Here is a 24,051-nt window from a genome sequence, read left to right on the forward strand (position 1 = left end):
ATTGGATTAACTGGATGATTTGGCGACACCTGTAGCTATGGTAGTAACAGGAAATGCAGTTACATGCTAAAGGTCAGAGAGTTCTGGGGCAGAAAAATAAAGTATTTTTGTTCTTATATGAAAGTAAGACAATAACTGGAACTTTTCATCATTCTTTGATCTTATTGCTTCATAATAAAAGTCATCTCATGTCTCCAATGCCGCCATTGATGTGCAAAAGAAACAGTGTAGAATAATTCATCGCTTGGTACGCATAAAAGCATGGGGGCTCTGTGGTTGTTTTACAACAGTCTGGTGCTGGTTTCACAAAATGTAATGGTGGATCTGCAGTTTGTAATTGTGGCTCGACAGTGTAAAGCATCATTCCATTTATAGACTGCGGATGGAACAGATACTTGCTGCCTTTAAATGGCTGTAAAAAGAGTAACCAGTGCAAAGGAAAGGCCTTCAGTATAGCACTAAGGTGCATCAGAGAACAGTGATGATATTTACATGTTGAAATGACCCTTTCCCAGCACCTGCAAGCTGCTATAGCGATAACCACTAAAAACAGCCCAAACTCAGTTAGAGCACACGGTCTCGTCATGACGAGATGTCACCAGATGTTATCTGCATTTTTTTGCCTGAAATATTCATAGAAACGTGCATTTATGAAAATATTCATTTTAGAATTTCAGTAAAACAGTTTAAATTTGCACAGCATTGCAATGTAAAATCAGCATGGCTCGTGTGTGTTACGATTTCCCCACCAATTTAGCACGACACTATGTTTTTGCAAGAAAATGCTGTGGTCTTTTGGATCATTGGAGAATATGATCGTTTTTAACGTAAGTGAAAGGAAAAACAAAGCAAGTTACAAGTATTACTTTTTTTTAAATTTTTTTTTTTACAGATTTTACAAATATCTTGTCTTTTATTTAGTGTGCATTCTTTTGGAAATCTTGACCACAGTTTTAAGCCAGATACCTAGAAAATTGGTGGAAGCTGAGAACCTGTAAAATGGAGTTGTGAGTCAAGTTTATAGCGGTAAAACAAGGCGAGCTCGACTGGGTTACATTTTTTTTTTTAAAACTGAGCCAAAAATAACCAGCTTACCTAGATGCGTTCTTTTGGAGCAGTCACAGGCACTCTTGTATCAGAAAGAAAAGAAAAGTAGAAAAGAATAGAAAAGTAGGAAAAAATGCAGACACGCTTCAGCACAGTGGTCTTTGTCAGGGGGTTGTGCTGAAACAAATTGGCGTTAGCTGGTTCTTTTTGGCTCTGTTTTTTCAACCTGTAAAGTGGATTTAAAAAGAAAAGTGCGATTTCCATAGTTAACACCAAGATAAAAAAAAAAATTAAACACTCAGTATATATTGGCAGAGCGATTTTCTTTTAAATATGTGTATCACAATAATTTATACCTGAGATGGTTGCTGTATAGATCTATAATCAGCTTCATTTAGGGAGCGGAAAACTGATAAATCCAGTAATATAAAATACACAAATGCAAAAAAAGAAAAAAAGAATGCAGTTTAAGTTATAGTTGAACCAGTTAATGCCTTAGGGTTATTGGATTGTTAACGGTGTTTTCCTAATAGCAATGTAATCATAGTCATGCTCATAACAAAAAATACAGAGTGGTCTCATATTAACAGAAATTGAACTTTGTGAGTCTTAACTATAGAGGTACTCAGCTGAGGCCTTTCTCAGTGATTCTCTTATACAGGCCAAAGAGGGCATACTTTTTTAGCTCAAGAAAAAACTTTTCATCTCTGAGACCATAAATGAGAGGACTCAGACACTTTGGAGCAAGGCTAAACATAATGTAGTTAAAGTACCTAACCTTGTTAAATATCCTGAAATTGATCTGTAGTACAGCAGCTTCTATGAGAGGACACCACAAACGGAAGAGACAGAGCAGCAGCTGAAAGGCATGAAGAATTACTGTTCTGAGCCCTTTCCATGTTGACTTTTTATCCTCTCCTGATGCAGCTTTGGCCACTGTCATTATCTTAACATAGGAGAATACAATAGTAATACACATCATCAAGAAGTAAAACTGGTGCACAGCTGATCGAATATGATCCTGCCATATGTACAAAATGAATATCTCCACAGTACATATTCTGTATTGTGTGTAAAAGCTAAGATGGGCTGATGCAAAGAAAGTTGAGAGAATAACAATACAGGGTACAGAGCTGAGGGCATGAATGATGAGGATACAGTGCACAGTGCTGCGAGTGGAGCACAGCTCTCCGTGGCGCAGGGGCATGCATATGGCCACATAACGCTCCAGGGTCATTGCTGTCAGAGTAACCGGTGTGACCATAAGATACAGAAATACTGCAACAGAGATAATGATGCATAACCAAACATCCATAGTAATTTGATAATAGGTTAAGATGAGCAGGACATCAGACATGAATAAGATAAAGCTATCAGACAGTAGGGTAACAGCAAATAAGATGTAGCGCGTAGTTGTGTAGAAGTACTCCTTTTTAAAAAAAGTTATGACAAGCAAAAGGTTGATGCAAAGAAAAATTATCACCAGGAGGTGCACAATTATGACCTGCTCATTGATCTGCTGCTCTGGAGACCCACCAACTAATGAGTTATTATCATACATATCGGTTTTCTAAGTGGACACACAAGTTTTTGAAGGACAGACCAAAGTCAAATCAGTTGTCATTTTGTAATTCTTCTGTCAGTAGAAAAAAATTATTACAAAGTGCTGGTTCAAATGCAGCTATTTACCATACCCCTCATACTGTTCCAACAACGAACTTCTTCTGCTGAGCTCACTGCAGCCTTCTGAGAGAGGACAGTGCACGATGAATTTAAAGACTACACCCTCCAAGAATAACACTGAACGAAACTTAGCGCACCAGTGTCATCACAGCACTTTCCCATTCCCAGGTCACCAAATACCAACCCTTTGTCATTCAACCTCAGCATGTGATATGTCAAATCCTCCCTTTGCCTTCTGTAACTGACACACCAAACTTTCAACCAATTTCAAAGAAAACCCATCCACCCAAGACGGACACCCTAGAATAGTGTCAACCAGGAGGCGACTGATATTGGTTTTTCAGGGCAGATACAGATTTTTAGTAGTTCATGAGACCGTTGCCGATATTTGGAATCAAAATGCATTTACAATAAAAATGAAAATCTTTCTGTCTGTATTAAGAATTTGGACTTCAACAAACTCCAACACAAAACTTTGTTTATATTTCTTGAGCAAATGTTTAATCAAAACTGAAACATTCAGCATCATATACAGCAAGTTCCCAGAAACTTGAAAATTAAAAAAAAAAACGGAATAAATAAAAATGGCTCCCCAAGGTTTTACAAAATAAAAGTTCCTCCCATGCTCACACTTTCTTTGCAATTTTTAATTAATTAATTTCATCAGTGATCATTGAAATATAATGTTGATACAGATAATCTGCAAAATGTCAAATATCGGCCCCAGGCCGATACTCTGTTAACTCATAGTGTCAACAATTCAGGATCCAACCAAATGTCTCACCTTCTGTTATGTTTCTGAGATGTGATGTTGAGTAATGGCCAGAATAGTGTTTTTGCAGAAAACTATGATATCAAGGTGAAGTTGACCTTTGACTTGTTGGATATAAAATTTCATCACTTCATGATAAGTTAAAATGTTTCGTGAGGTCACAGTGACCTTTGACCACCAAATTCAAATCAGTTCATCCCTGAATTCAAGTGGATGTTTGTGCCAAATTTGAGGAAAAGTCCCTCAAGGTGTTCTGAAATAAGGTTGAAATGGTATGAGATTTTCACTGTAGGATAACTGTCTTAGAAAATATTGAGGTTTTAATGGTATTACAGTATTACAGAATGATTATTATTATCAGTCAGAATGACTCTTAAATGAATAAAAACAGAATGATTCGTTTTGGTTAAACAAATGTTTTATTACTATGATGAACACTTGAGACCATTTTTTAATGAAAGTATTTCTCAAAAGTCTCCCTTTTGAAAAAAAATAGAATAAAGGTAAGATTCTCTGTCTAGTTCCATTGTTTTTTTCAACATCAGATACACAAATGTACGTGATATGATAATTGTCAATTTTTATATGACTGTATACCTTAAAACCTGTACATCGCTGTAACCCTGTTCTGAAGATATCACATTTATGAGAATGAAACAGAAAAGTTACAATGACCTTGACCTTTGACCACCAAATTCTAATAAGTTCAATGTTGAAACCAGGTGGACAATGTGCCAAGCTTGAGAGATTGAGATATCATGCATGAGAATGAGATGGGTTTGAGGTTACAGTGAACTTGACCCTTGACCACCAAAATCTAATCAGTTCATCATTGAGGACGTTTGTGCTAATTTGAAGGAAGTCCCTCAAGGAGTTCTAGAGATATCGCGTTCACAAGAATGACATAGATTCAAGGTCACAATGGCCTTGATTTTTGACCAAAAACATGTTTTGTGAGGTCACAGTGACCTTGACCTTTGACCATGAAATTCAAATCAGTTCATCCTTGTGTCTAAGTGGACATTGATGCCAAATTTGAACAAATTTTCTCAAGGTGTTTTTGACCTATTGCACTAAGAATAATAGCACATACATTATTTCTCAGTCTACAGAGGCAGAGGCGTAAAGATTTAACCCTAGGCCAAGGTGAAAAAGTTAGTCATTATAAGAAAAATGCAACAAAGTCCAATAGAATCAGACATGAAACCAACATGGTCTGCCAGCGTCCAATATGAGGTGACTGCGGTTCTTGTAGTTACACCATCATGTTGCATCCTCTTCCTCTGCAGTGGTTTGATGTGGGGATGTCAGTTTTGGTTCATTTTGCTTGCCATAGCCCAACACTCTCCAACTGGCTACCAAGTTGTTATTTTTTCAGAAAAAAATGCAAAATTATGTGAAATACAAGAAGCCTTTTTCCTTAAGTCCGCTGCTCCATTGAATCAGTGAGCATGTGCCAAATTTCACGTTGCCATGCTTTTACAGGAGGTTTAATTTTAATATTTTGTGATAGAAATACTTTGTCTTCTATTCTGTTTTCTTTTTTCTTTGCTGACAGTGTTAACGTGTGGAAACATGGTGGACACCCTCTGCAGCTTCATTTTTAGCCACAAAACCCCATTTAGGATTGTTACCTATGTAAGCACCGCTAGCACTGCCTACTGCTAACTTAGTCACCCGGGGCAACCTGGGTCGGGAAGCCGGCTGGCCACTATGTTTCCACAGCAATGTTGCTGGGTCGTGGGTCTGGGGGGTTACTAACGGTTGACACAGAATGAGTGGCACTTCTAGCTAACTCCTACCAGACCCAGGGAACTCAGCAGTACCAGTTACCCTATAGAAAGACATGCCTAATTGGCCAAAATATACTCTCAGAAGTTAATATATTAATGGTTAACCTGTTATATTCAACAGTAGTGGATGGAACTGCTCATTACTTTGCATTTTCCTTTGCAGATTTTCTGTAAAAACAGTTAGAATTTCGACGACATTGTGGTGTAAAACCAGCACAGTACGTGTGTGTTTAGATTACTCCACAGATTTAACACTGCACTATAGTTTTTGCAGGAAGTGCTGTGGTGTTATTGGAAAACTGGAAATTATGATAAAAAAACACTGAGAAGAAAAACAGACCAAAACTGATTGTTAGAAAGCTGATGTGTTTCATAGCTTTGTGTGAATGTTATGTCGAAATATAGACCACAGTATGACTCAGATAACCAGATAAGTGGAAACTAAAAAAAACAACAACCAGAAAACAACTAAAAAAACACGAAATGGATTCAAAAGCAACATTCTGCTTTCACTGTTTACGCCAAGTTAACCAATGCAAAATTGGTAGAACAGTTGTCCTTATAATACATGCATCACATTAATTTACAACTGGGTTATTCACTGCACAGATCTATAATCAACTGCATTTAGGAGGCAAAGACCTGTTAAATCCAGTCATGTAAAAGGCTCAAATGCAAGAAAGGAAAAGGTGTTCATTTTCAGTTACAGTTTAAGTTGTTCATGCCTCAGTGTAAACGGTTTGTTAACAGTGTGTTCTTTATAACAACATAGTAATGGTCATTACAAGAAATGAATTGTGGCAATTCTTACTGAATTTATTTATAAAGGCCAAAGAGGACATCTTTTTTCAGTGCATGAAAAAACATTTCATCCCTGAGGCCATAAATTAGAGGACTGAGACATCTTGGAACAAGACTAAACATAATGTAGTTAAAGTACCTCACATTGATAAATAACCTGAGACTGATCTGTAGTATAGCAGCTTCTATGAGAGGACACCATAAACGGATGAGACAGAGCAGCAGCTGAAAGGCATGAAGAATTACTGTTCTGAGCCCTTTCCATGTTGACTTTTTATCCTCTCCTGATGCAGCTTTGGCCACTTTCATTATCTTAACATAGGAGAATACAATAATAATACACATAATCAAGAAGTAAAACTGGTGTACAGCTGATCGAATATGATCCTGCCATGTGTACAAAATGAATATCTCCACAGTACATATTCTGTATTGTGTGTAAAAGTTAAGATGGGCTGATGCAAAAAAAGTTGAGAGAATTACAATACAGGGTACAGAGCTGAGGGCATGAATGATGAGGATACAGTACACAGTGCTGCGTGTGGAGCACAGCTCTCTGTGGCGCAGGGGCATGCATATGGCCACATAACGCTCTTGGGTCATTGCTGTCAGAGTAACTGGTGTGACCATAAGATACAGAAATACTGCAACAGAGATAATGATGCATAAGCAAACATCCATAGTAATTTGAAAATAGCTTAAGATGAGCAGGACATTAGACATGAATAAGATAAAGCTATCAGACAGTAGGGTAACAGCAAATAAGATGTAGCGCGTAGTTGTGTAGAAGTACTCCTTTTTAAAGAAGGTTAGGATGAGCAAAAGGTTGATGCAAAGAAAAATCATCACCAGAAGCTGCACAATTATGACCTGCTCATTGATCTGCTGCTCTGAAGACCCACCAACAACCAATGAGCTGTTATCAGCCATATATGTCAGTCAAATCAGGTTTATTTTGTAATTCATCTCTCAATAGAAATTTAGATTATCACAAAAATGACAAATGTTAAGTACAATGTCAAACTTCTCTGAAGTGCTACAATGCTGGTTCAAATGCAGCTATTTACCATACCCCTCATACTGTTCCAAGAACAAGCGTCTTCTGCTGAGCTCACTGCAGCCTTCTGAGAGACGGCAGTGCGCGATGAATTTAAAGACTACACCCTCCAAGAATAACACTGAACGAAACTTAGTGCACCAGTGTCATCACAGCACTTTCCCATTCCCAGGTCACCAAATACCAACCCTTTGTCACTCAACCTCAGCATGTGATATGTCAAATCCTCCCTTTGCCTTCTGTAGCTGACACACCAAACTTTCAACCAATTTCAAAGAAAACCCATCCACCCAAGATGGACACCCTAGAATAGTGTCAACCAGGAGACGGCTGATATTTTTCAGGGCAGATACCGATTTTTAGTAGTTCATGAGACCGTTGCCAATATTTGGAATCAAAATGCATTTACAATAAAAATGAAAATCTTTCTGTCTGTATTAAGAATTTGGACTTCAACAAACTCCAACACAAAACTTTGTTTATATTTCTTGAGCAAATGTTTAATCAAAACTGAAACATTCAGCATCATATACAGCAAGTTCCCAGAAACTTGAAAATTAAAAAAAAACTGAATAAATAAAAATAGCTCCCCAGGGTTTTACAAAATAAAAGTTCCTTCCATGCTCACACTTTCTTTGCAATTTTTAATTAATTAATTTCATCAGTGATCATTGAAATATAATGTTGATACAGATAATCTGCAAAATGTCAAATATCGGCCCCAGGCCGATACTCTGTTAACTCATAGTGTCAACAATTCAGGATCCAACCAAATGTCTCACCTTCTGTTATGTTTCTGAGATGTGATGTTGAGTAATGGCCAGAAAAGTGTTTTTGCAGAAAACTATGATGTCAAGGTGAAGTTGACCTTTGACTTGTTGGATATGAAATTTCATCACTTCATGATAAGTTAAAATGTTTTGTGAGGTCACAGTGACCTTTGACCACCAAATTCTAATCAGTTCATCCCTGAATCCAAGTGGATGTTTGTGCCAAATTTGAGGAAAAGTCCCTCAAGGTGTTCTGAAATAAGGTTGAAATGGTATGAGATTTTCACTGTAGGATAACTGTCTTGGAAAATATTGAGGTTTTGATGGTATTACAGTATTACAGAATTATTATTATTATCAGTCAGAATGACTCTTAAATGAATAAAAACAGAATGATTAGTTTTGGTTAAACAAATGTTTTATTACTATGATGAACACTTGAGACCATTTTTTGATGAAAGTATTTCAAAAAAGTCTCCCTTTTGAAAAAAATAAAATAAAGGTAAGATTCTCTGTCTAGTTCCATTGTTTTTTTCAACATCAGATACACAAATGTACGTGGTATGATAATCGTCAATTTTTATATGACTGTATACCTTAAAACCTGTACATCGCTGTAACCCTGTTCTGAAGATATCTGTAACGGGTGTATGGAGGACCCAGATGCAGTACAGTACACTTCACTGGCAGTTGGTAATAACTTTTATTAAAACCAACACGAATGGAAAACATGATACAGACTGAGAGTTCGTTCTTCGAGCTGTGAGCCCTAGCAATGTCTCTGGGAATCACACGAAGTGAAGACATGAAGCTTGTACCCACTGTGGCTGTGACGAGGAAACCTCGTAGCTCCGTGAGCCGACAACACGTGTGTGAGCGTTGTCGGGGATAGAGCGGAGAGGTAGTCGAGGGCAGGCAGGGGTTCGGTTACCGGGAAGTCCGTCCACGGAAACAACAGCACCAGCAGGGATCAGGCAGGAGAATCGTCGAAGCAGAGCAGAGAGGTCTTTACCAGGGAATCTGTCAGATTTCCGGAATGCCGAAACTGAGCACGTGGTCGGGGACAGAAGGCAGGTAGGTTCACGAGGAGTCAGGCGAGGAGAGCAGGTCGGGGACAGGCAACAGATGATCTGTTTGGAGAATGCTGGAAAGACATGCATGCTGCAGAGGATGATCTGGCAATGTGTGTGTGAACAGGAGTGTCTTAAATACCGGCTTAATTGGTGATGAGCTGCAGCTGTGGTAGAGCAGGCTGCAGCAGTGGGCGAGGCTAGGAGGCAGAGCAGGTCAGAGGAAGGTGAGTGGAAAGTTACTGGCAGGGAGGGGGAGGAGGAGAATGCAGGAATCATGACAATATCACATTTATGAGAATGAAACAGAAAAGTTACAATGACCTTGACCTTTGACCACCACATTCTAATAAGTTCAATGTTGAAACCAGGTGGACAATGTGCCAAGCTTGAGAGATTGAGATAATATGCATGAGAATGAGATGGGTTCAAGGTTACAGTGAACTTGACCCTTGACCACCAAAATCTAATCAGTTCATCATTGAGGACATTTGTGCTAATTTGAAGGAAGTCCCTCAAGGAGTTCTAGAGATATCACGTTCACAAGAATGACATAGATTCAAGGTCACAGTGGCCTTGATTTTTGACCAAAAACATGTTTTATGAGGTCACAGTGACCTTGACCTTTCGACCATGATATTCAAATCAGTTCATCCTTGTGTCTAAGTGGACGTTGATGCCAAATTTGAACAAATTTTCTCAAGGTGTTTTTGACCTATTGCACTAAGAATAATAGCACATACATTATTTCTCAGTCTACAGAGGCAGAGGCGTAAAGATTTAACCCTAGGCCAAGGTGAAAAAGTTAGTCATTATAAGAAAAATGCAACAAAGTCCAATAGAATCAGACATGAAACCAACATGGTCTGCCAGCGTCCAATATGAGGTGACTGCGGTTCTTGTAGTTACACCATCATGTTGCATCCTCTTCCTCTGCAGTGGTTTGATGTGGGGATGTCAGTTTTGGTTCATTTTGCTTGCCATAGCCCAACACTCTCCAACTGGCTACCAAGTTGTTATTTTTTCAGAAAAGGCCTTTTTCCTTAAGTCCGGTGCTCCATTGAATCAGTGAGCATGTGCCACATTTCACGTTGCCATGCTTTTACAGGAGGCTGAATTTTAATATTTTGTGATAGAAATACTTTGTCTTCTATTCTGTTTTCTTTTTTCTTTGCTGACAGTGTTAACGTGTGGAAACATGGTGGACACCCTCTGCAGCTTCATTTTTAGCCACAAAACCCCATTTAGGATTGTTACCTATGTAAGCACCGCTAGCACTGCCTACTGCTAACTTAGTCACCCGGGGCAACCTGGGTCGGGAAGCCGGCTGGCCACTATGTTTCCACAGCAATGTTGCTGGGTCGTGGGTCTGGGGGGTTACTAACGGTTAACACAGAATGAGTGGCACTTCTAGCTAACTCCTACCAGACCCAGGGAACTCAGCAGTACCAGTTACCCTATAGAAAGACATGCCTAATCGGCCAAAATATACTCTCAGAAGTTAATATATTAATGGTTAACCTGTTATATTCAACAGTAGTGGATGGAACTGCTCATTACTTTGCATTTTCCTTTGCAGATTTTCTGTAAAAACAGTTAGAATTTCGACGACATTGTGGTGTAAAACCAGCACAGTACGTGTGTGTTTAGATTACTCCACAGATTTAACACTGCACTATAGTTTTTGCAGGAAGTGCTGTGGTGTTATTGGAAAACTGGAAATTATGATAAAAAAACACTGAGAAGAAAAACAGACCAAAACTGATTGTTAGAAAGCTGATGTGTTTCATAGCTTTGTGTGAATGTTATGTCGAAATATAGACCACAGTATGACTCAGATAACCAGATAAGTGGAAACTAAATAAAACAACAACCAGAAAATAACTAAAAAAAACACGAAATGGATTCAAAAGCAACATTCTACTTTCACTGTTTACGCAAAGTTAACCAATGCAAAATTGGTAGAACAGTTGTCCTTATAATACATGCATCACATTAATTTATAACTGAGATAACAAAGACCTGTTAAATCCAGTCATGTAAAAGGCTCAAATACAAGAAAGGAAAAGGTGTTCATTTTCAGTTATAGTTTAAGTTGTTCATGCCTCAGTGTAAACGGTTTGTTAACAGTGTGTTCTTTATAACAACATAGTAATGGTCATTACAAGAAATGAATTGTGGCAATTCTTACTGAATTTATTTATAAAGGCCAAAGAGGACATCTTTTTTCAGTGCATGAAAAAACATTTCATCCCTGAGGCCATAAATTAGAGGACTGAGACATCTTGGAACAAGACTAAACATAATGTAGTTAAAGTACCTCACATTGATAAATAACCTGAGACTGATCTGTAGTATAGCAGCTTCTATGAGAGGACACCATAAACGGATGAGACAGAGCAGCAGCTGAAAGGCATGAAGAATTACTGTTCTGAGCCCTTTCCATGTTGACTTTTTATCCTCTCCTGATGCAGCTTTGGCCACTTTCATTATCTTAACATAGGACAACACAATAGTAATACACATCATCAAGAAGTAAAACTGGTATATAGCTGACCGAATATGATCCTGCCATGTGTACAAAACGAATATCTCCACAGTACATATTCTGTATTGTGTGTAAAAGCTAAGATGGGCTGATGCAAAAAAAGTTGAGAGAATTACGATACAGGGTACAGAGCTGAGGGCATGAATGATGAGGATACAGTACACAGTGCTGCGTGTGGAGCACAGCTCTCTGTGGCGCAGGGGCATGCATATGGCCACATAACGCTCCAGGGTCATTGCTGTCAGAGTAACTGGTGTGACCATAGCATACAGAATTACTGCAACAGAGATAATGATGCATAAGCAAACATCCATAGTAATTTGAAAATAGCTTAAGATGAGCAGGACATTAGACATGAATAAGATAAAGCTATCAGACAGTAGGGTAACAGCAAATAAGATGTAGCGTGTAGTTGTGTAGAAGTACTCATTTTTAAAGAAGGTTAGGATGAGCAAAAAGTTGATGCAAAGAAAAATCGTCACCAGAAGCTGCACAATTATGACCTGCTCATTGATCTGCTGCTCTGAAGACCCACCAACAACGAATGAGCTGTTATCAGCCATATAAATTCATCTCACAACAGAAATTTAAATTATTACAAAAAAGAAAAAAGTTAAGTACAATGTCAAACTTCTCTGAAGTGCTACAATGCTGGTTCAAATGCAGCTATTTACCATACCCCTCATACTGTTCCAAGAACGAGCGTCTTCTGCTGAGCTCACTGCAGCCTTCTGAGAGACGGCAGTGCACGATGAATTTAAAGACTACACCCTCCAAGAATAACACTGAACGAAACTTAACGCACCAGTGTCATCACAGCACTTTCCCATTCCCAGGTCACCAAATACCAACCCTTTGTCACTCAACCTCAGCATGTGATATGTCAAATGCTGTCATGTCCAGGAAATTATGTTGATTTGTTTTTTGTCTTGTGTCTATGTTGTCTCGTGACTTCCTGTTTTATTTTGAAATTCTAACTCTCCTCTCCTTTCAGGTGACTTTTTTCCTTCCTTTGTGTGTTTTCCCGCCAGTGTGATTGTTGGCCAGTTCATCTTGTCTGCTGAGTCAGTGAACCAGCGCTATTTCCATGCCTAGCATCTTAGTCAAGACAAGTTTTGTTTGCTGTTTGTTTCAACTCCTAAGTCAGGTCAAGTACAGTGTTTTGTTTGTTACTTTGTTAACTCTTTACTTTTCTAGTGGTAGTTGTTATTTCCTCATTTGAGTGATTTTCTGTTTTCGCCATTCCTCTGTGTGAGAGTATTTTTGTTGTACTTTGTTTAATAAATCGTTTGTTTGATACTTTTGTCTCTTGAGTCGTGCCTTTAGGTTCTTGTCCAAGTTCGGCCTTGTCAAAACCACGCTTTGCCTTCTGTAGCTGACACACCAAACTTTTAACTAATTCCAAAGAAAACCCATCCACCCAAGATGGACACCCAAAATTAGTGTCAACTAGGAATCAGTATTGTTTTTTCAGGGCAGATACTGATTTTTAGTAGTTAATGAGACCATTACTGATATTTGGAATCAATATGCATTTACAAAGAAAATGAAAATCTTCATGTCAATATATTCAGAATTTGGAAATTTAACAAACTCCAACACAAAACTTTGCTTATATTTCTATAACAAATTTTTAATCAAAACTGATGTATTTAACAACTACAACATCCAAGAATAACGCTGAATGAAACTTTGCTCACCATTGTCATCACATGCCCCTTAGCATGTGATATCAACATCGAAGATGGTGGATGTGTCAAGACACTGCTGTTTGTGTCCCATGTCATTTTAAATCATTGCTCTTTTAATGTTGCATTACATAACTTCCAAGTACGTCAATGACATTCTTAAGTCAGTCACATGTCACATATGAGATGTTTCGTGCTTATTTTAACTCAAACCATGTTTTTGGGCTGTCTGTCCATCCGTCCATCCCATTCTCGTGACTGTGATATCTCAAGAACACTTTGAGAGAATTTCTTAAAATATGGCACAATCATTCTCTCATTCTCTTTCACTCTCTTTCTATTTGCCACTTCCCTGCCATTTTAAGGAAGAAATGATAAATTATACCATTGTCGTCTTTGATTTGTAACAACTTGTACTAATTATATGTGAAAAATGTTGAAAAAATATGCCATGCTACTTTTAATGTCATGCATGATCATGCAAACTTTAACAAACCCCAATATTATTATTATCCAAATTTTTGAATAAAGGTCTATTTTTTACACTTTTACTGGTTCTCTTTCTCATGCACACAATGGGGGGTGGGGGGGCTGCACGTAATTCCTGTCTCAGTGGGTGTGTTTCAGATAAAGTCAAATACGCACATCTGCAGGCAGAGTCAACAGATCAATGTGTTTTACGCAATGAAATGGTGCCGGGGCCTTACAAATACCCGCAGGACATGGCAGTTGGTCAATGTTAAGCATTCTGAAAGATTACAGGCATCGTACAAGATTGTTTCTCTGATTTGACAAAGACAAGTGTGTAGGTGTGCAGCAAATTAGTTTAAATTGTGGAAAACAGAAGACCGGTGGTCAGCAACTAATTTTGCATACATTATATTAAATACAATCTTCAAGTGCAGCAGATCTAAACAATCTGCAAAATGCAAGCCGTTGGTCAGTGTTCAGTGTGTGCCAGCCGTGCTGCTGCAGGACTTCTGCGAAATCAGACAGACTTTTTACTGCTCCGTACCAACAAGAGTGTCCTCAGAAGGGGAGCAGCCTGTGTCCGTTTCCTAAGGTAGGTTGTGAATAACATGCAACGCCACATTGTGTGTATTTGAAGACAAACTAGATTTCTGCCGCCAAGTACTGCCAATTGAAGCTCTTCAGCTAGCTTGTTTATTTTTCTGTTTTTCTACTGTTTAAAGATTTTAACCTTTTTAGAAGACTGGATGACTTGTTTAGATAAAGGCTTGAATGGACATCACATGTAGATTTGGCAGGCAAATTCAGACTATAAATAGATTAAGTACATCTGCCTATTTATGTGCTAATTCACAGCACGCTAGATTTACTAATAACCTGCTTATATTCTTATCTTCTTTTTCTAAAGCAGTTCTGACAGTGTCCTATTCAACAGCAAGAAACCTGGATTCCACAAAAGGGGGGAACGGACAGATATTGTGCACATGAGCATAGCAAGTTTAAGTGTTGGCCATGGGCTTTATGCTAACCCTTTTACACAGGTGGGTCAGTCTGCTACTTGAGACAAATTATGTCCACAAATCTTGTGTCCCTTTAGAAAAAGTTTGTTCTTATTCTTTGTATTCTTTAGATGGAGAAATTTTGAATGAAAAGGTTAAAACACTAAGTTTGTCCTCTTGTTTGTAGCAATTCGAAAACCTCTCTCATGACTCCCTGATCAGAAGAGCAGCATCAGTGGTTACGGACAGTTCAAGTACTTTTCTTTCCCAGACCTCCTTGGCTCTCATAAATGCCCTTACAGACTACTCAAAGGTAAGTTTCCATCCAATGTGAGACATTTTAACCACTAAGCTCAATGTGAGAATTTTAATTCCTCATTGAGAAGAAAAATGTTCTCATGCTACATTAACAGAAGCATGAGAAAGCACATCATCACAGAAATGACACTGATTACAAATAGAGAGAGAGTTTTTTTCATTTAATAAGATGTTTGCATACTTTCATTTTAAATATTGCCCTGCACTGTCCCTGACTGTTTGTCCTCCCCCTGTTTGCGAACAGGCTGTGCACACACGCATTGCCGTCCAAAGACGATATTTAGCCTCACTGGGAAAACTGACCCCAGCAGAGGTGGATTCTTTCCTGGAGGTGATCAATGGCCAGCGTGCAGAGGTTAGTTTTTGTTGTTGAAAACAAACTTAAATGTAATCTAGCATTCGGGTTTTCCAGTTAAAATCAGCCTTTTCTTTGCTAAAACAAGAAAGATAGATTCCTTATATTGATTTTGTCCCATGTCTTTGTCCCAACAGGTTAGTGACAGACTAAACGAATGCAAACGTTTTGAGTCAAACTGGATCAATGCTGTCAACTTGTGTAAAATGGCAGCTGAGGCAGCACACACTTCAGGTAGGTAAAATGTCTGTCTGAGTACAACTATAGCTCTTGATGTGCTCTCAAAAACTCTTGTTTTTATAATGATGGATCAATGATTGCATAAAAACGTTACTTTTTTGCTGCCCATGTTACACTTTAGAAAGCATACAGATCAGATGGTGTCACTGAGTAGAGCTTTAGATAAAACAAAAATGGATTATGTTGACAGAAGTGCCTTCTACTGCTGTTATCTTAACTCTTGAACTTTTTAATAAATTTGACAAATTGCATTTTGGATCTGTATGTGTTTTCAGGAGCCGAACAGGCATCAATTGCAGTAAAGACAAACATTCAGGTGGCTGAGGCGCAGGTGAAGGAGGCTCGGACACTGTCAGTAGATGCAGATAAGAAACTGGCAGAGACAAAAGTAGAAGAGATCCAAAGGATGGCGGAGTATGCTGCCTTTCTAGAGGATAGTGAGGAGCATGAGGTGCATGAGGCCTATCTACGAGAGGACTAAGCAATAGAGATATCAGAAAACCAGCAGAAAATTGGAATAAGTGCATTTTTACCTTTGAAAGCTTTAGATTTCTATGTTTGATTTCCCTATTATGTCTCTTTTGTCTTTGATGTTTACATATTTTAATTTACACAAGGAAAATTGAAAAGGAAATGATATAAATTGCTTACAATATGCAATGTTCCTTATGTCATTATTTATTTGATTTGTGGATGTCAGCTTCTTTTGGAGCTTCAGGAGAATAATTAATGAATCTCCAGTATATATTGTATAGCAGTGGGGCTTATCCAGCATTTTGTTCCAACAATGACATTTTTTATAAAGATATTGTTTGCATAATTGTGTTTTCATTGTTCACATTATTGCAAAAAATAAAATGAATTGATGAAGATTTGATTTAATATTTGTTTTCATGGGTCCCTCAGGCAGTGTAATACTGCTCACTGTCACTGTTCATCAAGAAGGCAAAAAGCCTTTTTGTCTTTGCCTTTGAAGGTTTCCTACAGATGAATAACTTGTATGACAGCAGCTTTATCAGCAGATATTTAACTGAACATAAAGCATGATCTATTGTCAAAAATGTGGATGGTACCAATAGAATTGTTTTATACCGGTCCACTTTATTATCAGCCCTCTGTTGAGGTACCTAGTACACTGATCAGATACTAAAAGGTTGAGTGAGAGACACTACAGTCCATTGATTGGTCAATAAAGAATTTATACTCTTCCTCATCTACGGTGAACTCTAATCTCTAACACTTGTAAATTTACACACATTTGTCCACTTAAACAATAAAATGAAAGGATGTTTTTCTTCCTTTTCATTTTTTTCAACTTAACAGTCAGTTGCTATAGACTAAGAAAAAATAACTATACCACTGTGCTGCTCTGCTTGCCAGTAGCTCTTGGCCACTGACAGCATTTGTTAACATGCTGTCCTTGGTTGCCATGTGCTTTTGTTGCCTAAACATAATCACATCCAGCAACATCCCACCATGTGCTTGTGTTGATATCATGGTAGCAGAATCTGAGAACAGCAGATGCAAAAGGATACGTGCTGCAATCTGATATGTAGACGTGATAATCCATTGCAAAGTGGTGACAGGTGATGGCTTACCCTTTGATTCCACCGGCAGTATGTCGATAGCATTACATCCGCAGCACTGTTTTGCTCCGTCCTCCATGCGGCCCCATAATCCACCAGGAGTGTCTGTGAGCATTTCAGAAGTGGAGCATCCTGCCAAATGTCACTTTCCCTTGATTTTGTTGTCATTTTCCCTTGATTTTTGTGATTCTGTCATGGCTGAGTAGGCTTCATATATAAATGCTATCCTTCTCTGTCTGTTTAACCCTTGGTTTACCATTGAACGTAATTCAGCATGGGCCAGGGCTTGCAAGTCAAGTATGGAGGCTAACTGGCTTCATTTCAGACAACCGAGTAATACTTTTATCTCTCTTCTCAGAAAATCAAAAGCTGACTTCTATCTGGCTATGACTTCAGAAAGTCTAAACAATCCAAAGAAATTTTGGAAAACCACTTAGTCGTTGTCTGCTTGCTGTAACTCCATTAACTTTCCGTCTAGTATACTCATGGATGGTCTCAGGGTAACTGACAAGAATGATGTAGACAATTGATGTTTTACCCACTTTGTTGTGCTGCAGCCTACAGTCCAGCCGTAAACGATGTAGATCTGTGAATTCTGGCTGTGTTTCAGTACAAAAAAAGATGAAAAAACATCTTAATAATTTTACAGACCAGTATAAATAAATCTAGTTAAACATTGAATAAACAGAAGATTTGTGGCTTTTATTTTTGTTAAAAACATATGAATCTTATTTATTATACAAATTAATAATTATGAAATAGAAAAAAACAACTGTTTTTGTTAAAAAATACAGTGCTGTTGTAAATTCTGATCTACTTTCTGTCTATTTCATGTACAGTGGCTGTTAGCAGGAGCATTAATTCTCCCGCTGGACAGAATACAGATGGCTGCTGGACGGAGGAGGAGCAGATACTGTTGATGTAATGTTTTAGTTAAGTTGAGCATGATCCCAAGTCCATGCAAGGCACTGTATTTTGAAAATTGACTGGATACAATGCTGCTTGACTTGCAGATCTGCTCTGTTCAGCTTTACATAGTTGCTGTTTGTCAAAAAATAGACATGCCGCCTATTACATGCAGAGCAGAGCGGCAAGCTGCTTCTTGGCAGCTGCTGAGACGTTCTGGGGCACACCAGGCGGAATAACGAGCATTGACTAGAATGTCTCCAATCGGCCCCAGAGGCCATGCCGTTGATGCATCTGGTCGAATTTAGGGGTTAGGATGAGAATGTGTTGAGGAGACGCAAAGGATAAACAGAAATCCTACAGTAGATACCTACAGTACTCTGATTTATAGTTACGGATCAGATTTTACTAATTGATAGCCCCATCGCAGCAATAGATGTATGTATTGTATGTGATATTTTGTTTTTACTATATGCACCCACAGCAATTGTGCTTATAGTCTTTCATCTGCTTTGTAATATAAAGTGATGATGCGACTGATTCATAGAGCTGGAATTACATTAGCTTATCTTTGTTTTACCTGTCTCTTTGCTGGAACAGGAACTATTGCTGTGCCTTCATCCAGGCCAACTCAAGGAAAGAGGAAAGTCCAGCACCTATCCAGGTATTTGTTTCCTGAGCCAGGGTTATGCAGGTAAGCCCAATCTAGGAACCCAATGGCTGTCCGTGTACAATGATAAGCCTCAGGGGGATATGGCCAAAAGTTTGGGGGATCTGGTGTAGCCAGCAGATATCTGGGCCAAGACTTCTTCTGTGTACTGGTCATTTTGGCTAATCTATAAACAGATATCTGCATAAGCTAACTGATAACTAAATTGTCATGTGATGATAGCCACTGGGTTGTGAGATGGCATTCAGCCAGTGCATTCTGCATCCTTACATGGACTGTTTACCTTCTGAAACATGCTTGATCAGTACTACTTGGGTGACAAACAGTAACCTACAGATTCTACACACATAGTCAAAAATTTACATATAGAGGTCAAGGTTATTATTATAACCTTTATTTAACCAGGATGGTCCCATTGAGATCAGAGATCTATTTTACAAGGGGCACCTGGCCAAGATCAACAGCAACACAGAGTTTAAACAATAAATGGACATAAAATCACATAAATTAGAATACACTGACACAATCAGGTAAAGCATTTGCACAAAGCCAGGCTGGACTCAATGGATTTCACCACAGTTTTGAACTCATTGAGGGTTACTGAGTTTTGAAGCTTGAGATCAGTCTGGAGATTGTTCCACGTAGCAGGAGCAGAAAACCTGAAGGCCTTCTTTTTCATTTCTGTTCGAACTTTGGGAACTATAAAACAAGTCAGACGATAAATAATAATAATAATAATAATAATAATAATAATAATAATAATAATAATAATAATAATAATAAATGTTCTCCTCTATGGTAGCATGACTATACATTTCCTTAAAAATTTATAAGACTGTATAAGGCTGAGTGAATGCAAAGTTACTTTAAGGTTTTAGTTTTTCTCTGTCTATGCGCATGTGCTCAGAGGCGGGGCTTCCATGGTGGCACGGGGGGCACCCGCCCCCCCTGCAGTCTGATTGGCCCTCGTGTGCCCCCCCAACGGCCATTGACTAATCATAATGTCAATCATTGCGTTGCGTAAAGTTACTGACGCTGCATGATAAGACGGAAGCAAAGCCGGAACCTTGTTTGATTAGACTATGTTAAAAACTCATGAAGGCTTTTATTTTGGAAAAAGAAGGAAGTGGCTCGTCGGCTCCGCGCATGAACTGCTGTAACTTCACCAGTCACGGACTTTTTTTCGACGTGATGCTGCAGCTGGAATGAAGACGCTAACCAGTTTGCTTGAGTTTACAGGGTTCCTGGAACCTTTTAAAGAGGTCTTCTATGAACTGTTCAAGTTGTGCAAAACTGCTTTGGCCCTACCTGTAAGCACAGCTGCCTGTGAGCGCAGTTTTTCTGCATTGAAACTTATCAAAAATCACTTGCGCACCACCATGAACAATGAAAGACTGAGTGATCTTGCTGTGCTAAGTGTGGAGTCCAAGAGAGCCAAGGCCTTGGATATGGACGAGTTTGTAAGGTTGTTCAGCAGCAAACACGGCAATCGCAAAATACAGTTATTTTGAAGTGTCAGCACCTTCAAATGAGTGATACATTGAGTGGTACTTACTCTGATTGTGATACAGAACACATAATTGTTTAAAATACACAGTGTAAAGAGCTGAGCACTAGTGATTTTGAATATTGTTGTTGTTGTCCATTTCACTGTGAGAATTTGAGTGGCTGTGGGGAATTATTTTTCTAAAGAGTAACATGGAGCAACCTGTTCTTTGCAGAGCACTAGTGATTTTGAATATTGTTATTATTGTCCATTTCACTGTGAAATTTGAGTGGCTGTGGGGAATTATTTTTTCTAAAGAATAACTACTACATGGAGCAACCTGTTCTTTGCTGAGCCTTTTTTCCTCTGCTTGAAAATTGCATATAATTAATAAAATGAGTACATCTGGAACCACAAGGTCTGTTTAAATAATTTTGGTGTCATAGGGACCACTTTGAGGATTTGTTGAGATGGGTAATTATTAGTATATGTGTTACTGGTGAATAGTAAATGAAGATGAAGTATACCTAGCAGATTCAATGTGGCCAAGAAAAGCAAGATGAAAACATAAGCAATGTAATATTGAAGTGGGCAGCCTTCATTTTTGTTACTTTTGGGCGGCCCCCCCAGATTTATTGTCGTCACCCCCTGTGCCCCCCACCAGAAAATTCTCTGGACCCGCCCCTGCATGTGCTATGTTGAAAGCTTCTCCAAATGGATCTCTGTTGTAATAAACTTTTACATTCAAGGACAACTAAGGCTCATAAGTTATTCTTTTACTCATCTTAGAGAAGATTGTTCTGATGTATACATTGTTCACAGCATTTTCAATGCTACAAGGGTCAAATCAATATTCAATCAATTCAAATCAATATTACATATAACTTAACATAAAGACAAAAAAACATAGTCACCTAAAAATGAAAACTGATGCAAGAATAAACAGTAGTGACAGAACAACAGTAGTGAGCTTAATTTACTGCTTAAACAGTAATGAAATCGAAAAAACATACAAGTTAATTGCAGACAAGCTGGGGTGCCTTGTGGTGTTGTGTAGTGCTTGTGTGTTTTTTGGTGTATGCTTGGGGGGTTCTCTGTGTGTCCACCTTTGTTGCAGGGGCTGGGTGTGGATTTCGGTTGCTGGAGCTCTGTGCACACTTTCTCACCTGCGCCTCATGCTGCGCCTCGTGCTCTATTTGTGCACTCTCCAGTGCCTTCCTTCGCCAAGCTCCAGCGCCTCTCTGCCCAGCCCCTCCCCTCAAGCCAAGTCACTCGCCACCCTCACCACCTCGGACAACACCCGCACCCTTTCCCCGCTTCTCCTCGCCTCCTTCACCACCTCTGACAACCCCCACTCTCTGCTCACACTTCTCCTCGCCTCACCTTCGCCATCAGCACCGCCAGCCTCACCTGCTTCCTCTGCCTTCACGCTCCCTGGCTCCCATCCCCCAGCTCCACTCCCTACCTCACTACATTCACATAATCATTAAAACTTTCAGTACCAAGCAGCATAACACAAGCACAGTAGAATTTCTAGTTGATCAATTAATGCATTCATCTGTTAAAAAATAATTAATCTACCTTGTCAAATATTTCTCTTATACGAGCCAAAGAAGGCATAACTTTTCAGTGTAAGGAAAAACTTTTCATCACGAAGGCCATAAATTAGAGGACTCAGACATCTTGGAACAAGATTAAACACAATGTAGTTAAAGTACCTGACATTCCTAAATAACGTGACATTAATCTGAAGTACAGCAGCTTCTATGAATGGGCACCACAGCTGGATGAGACAGAGCAGCAGCTGGAAAGCATGAAGAATTACTGTTCTGAGCCCTTTCCAAATTGACTTTCTGTTCTCTCCTGATGCAGTTTTGGCTATTTTAATTATTTTAACATAAGAGAATACAATAGTAATACACATAATCAAGAAGTAAAACTGATGTACAGCTGACCTAAGATGACCCTGCCATCTGTGCAAAATGAATATCTCCACAGAACAGATTTGGTACTGTTTGTAAAATTTAAGATAGGCTGATGCAAAGAAGACAGCGAGGACAATAAAACAGGGTACAGAGCTGAGGGCATGAATGATGAGGATGCAGTAAACAGTCCTGCGTGTGGTGCACAACTCTCCATGGCGCAGGGGCATGCATATGGCCACATAACGCTCTAGAGTCATTGCTGTCAGAGTAACTGGTGTGATTATAAGATACACAAGCACCACAACAGAGATAATGATGCATAACCAAACATGCATAGCAATTTGAAAATAGCTTAAGATGAGCAGGACATTAGACATAAATAACATAAAGCTATCAGACAGCAGTGTAACAGCAAATAAGATATAGCGAGTAGTTCTGTAGAAGCACTCCTTTTTAAAGACGGTTACAATAAGCAGGAAATTGATGCAAAGAAAAATCATCACCAAAATCTGTACAATAATGACCTGGCCATTGATTTGTTGCTGTGAAGAATTGCCAACAAATGAGTTGTTATTAGCCATCAATTTTCTAAGCAAATACACAAGTTCAAGCAAAGTACCCTATCTTCTCTGCAGTGGCATGTCATTGTGGCACAGATTTCTACTGGCAAATGTTGTCGGCCCTCTCTGTGCTCTGAGTGAGGGCTGTGCTGTGCATGAAGATTTTATAGAAGTGAATAGAGTATGAGCAGAGGAATTGCAAATGAAAATTTGCTCTCCACAGTTTCTGTTCCTGTAAAAATAGTGAGGTATCTGAATGATCCATTTTGCTCTTTTTTGGAAAATAGAAAGTGAGTGTGATGAACTTTTGTAGTTACCCCAAACTCAGTTTACTGCACAGTAATTTAAATATGGTAAAACTATTGAACATTAGGGAATGTGAGGTGATTTCTGATCCAGAACCTGCTTTGCTTTTATTAGTGCTGAGAAACATCTAGACAGTTTAGTAAGTACATGTTTAGTGTGTGATTTCAAGCTGGTTCTATCAACTGTTGGAAACCCAAGAAATGTATTTTCATGAACTCTTTCCATTTCAGCCCTGTCTAACTGTGTTTTTACTTGCATATTAATTCTACAGTTACCAAATCACATCATTTTTGTTTAGTTTAAGTTTAATGATAATGAGTTTCCATCAAACCATACCTTTAAATTGCTCATTTCCTTGGTTACATCCTACAATAGTTGTTTTAAATTCTCCCCAGAAATGAAAATATTTGTATCATCTACAAACAATACTAGCTTCAGTACACTGGATACTTTGCATCCATCCATGATATACTGAAATATACAACTTAAGACCCAACACTGACTCCTGGGGGACACCACAAGCAATGTCGAAAAAAATGATGAGCAGAAATTACCTTTCTAACTTCACAAACTGTTGTCTCTTACTTAAAAAAAACTTTTAACCAAATCTAATGCTATAAACCTGATACCATACCTTTCCGGTTTATTAATTAATATCTCATAATTAATTGTGTCAAAAGCTTTTTGGAGATCAATAAATATCTCAACTGCATATTTTTTGTGATCTATAGTAACTGTGATTTCCACAACTGACTCTATTATTGCCAGTGACGTCAGTCTGTTTCATATGAATCTGTATTGGCAGTCAGAGACTAATTTGTGCTTTTCAAAGAATGTGTCCAATCTGGTGCTGAAGAGTTTTTCTAGTATTTTGAGGAACAATGGAAGTAAGTGTAACTTAAGCTATTTTTATTTTTTTTGGAGATGAACCGATTTGGAACCATAAACTAGAGATGTATGTAATTTTCAAAATCCCCTCAATTACCTTTTTCACTAATGTC

The 24,051-nt window shown here is 38.6% G+C and overlaps 1 protein-coding gene and 4 pseudogenes across 2 annotated transcripts; 1 reads left to right on the forward strand and 4 right to left on the reverse strand.

Moving 5' to 3' along the window:
• Positions 1 to 1,672: 1,672 nt before the first annotated feature.
• On the reverse strand, positions 1,673 to 2,608 carry LOC121943461 (odorant receptor 131-2 pseudogene; annotated as a pseudogene).
• A 3,503-nt stretch (positions 2,609 to 6,111) lies between these two features.
• LOC121943667 (odorant receptor 131-2 pseudogene) lies at positions 6,112 to 7,026 on the reverse strand (annotated as a pseudogene).
• Positions 7,027 to 11,189: 4,163 nt separating this feature from the next.
• On the reverse strand, positions 11,190 to 12,104 carry LOC148189400 (odorant receptor 131-2 pseudogene; annotated as a pseudogene).
• A 1,859-nt stretch (positions 12,105 to 13,963) lies between these two features.
• Positions 13,964 to 16,488, forward strand: LOC121943367 (diablo IAP-binding mitochondrial protein-like). 2 transcript variants are annotated; one of them, XM_042486888.2, is made up of 6 exons: positions 13,964 to 14,292; positions 14,608 to 14,740; positions 14,886 to 15,011; positions 15,261 to 15,371; positions 15,509 to 15,605; positions 15,887 to 16,488. In XM_042486888.2, exons 1-6 carry the CDS (start codon positions 14,156 to 14,158, stop codon positions 16,090 to 16,092), a joined length of 810 nt encoding a protein of 269 aa, XP_042342822.1. In that variant the 5' UTR covers positions 13,964 to 14,155; the 3' UTR covers positions 16,093 to 16,488. The 2 variants fall into 2 exon arrangements, with proteins under 2 accessions (XP_042342822.1, XP_042342824.1); XM_042486890.2 differs by having other exon boundaries at positions 14,611 to 14,740.
• Positions 16,489 to 21,844: 5,356 nt separating this feature from the next.
• LOC121943653 (odorant receptor 131-2 pseudogene) lies at positions 21,845 to 22,765 on the reverse strand (annotated as a pseudogene).
• Positions 22,766 to 24,051: the final 1,286 nt, after the last annotated feature.

This window comes from Plectropomus leopardus, chromosome 6 (assembly GCF_026936395.1).
Source record: "Plectropomus leopardus strain MGB_pleo_1.0 chromosome 6, ASM2693639v1, whole genome shotgun sequence".
NCBI lineage: Eukaryota > Metazoa > Chordata > Actinopteri > Perciformes > Serranidae > Plectropomus > Plectropomus leopardus.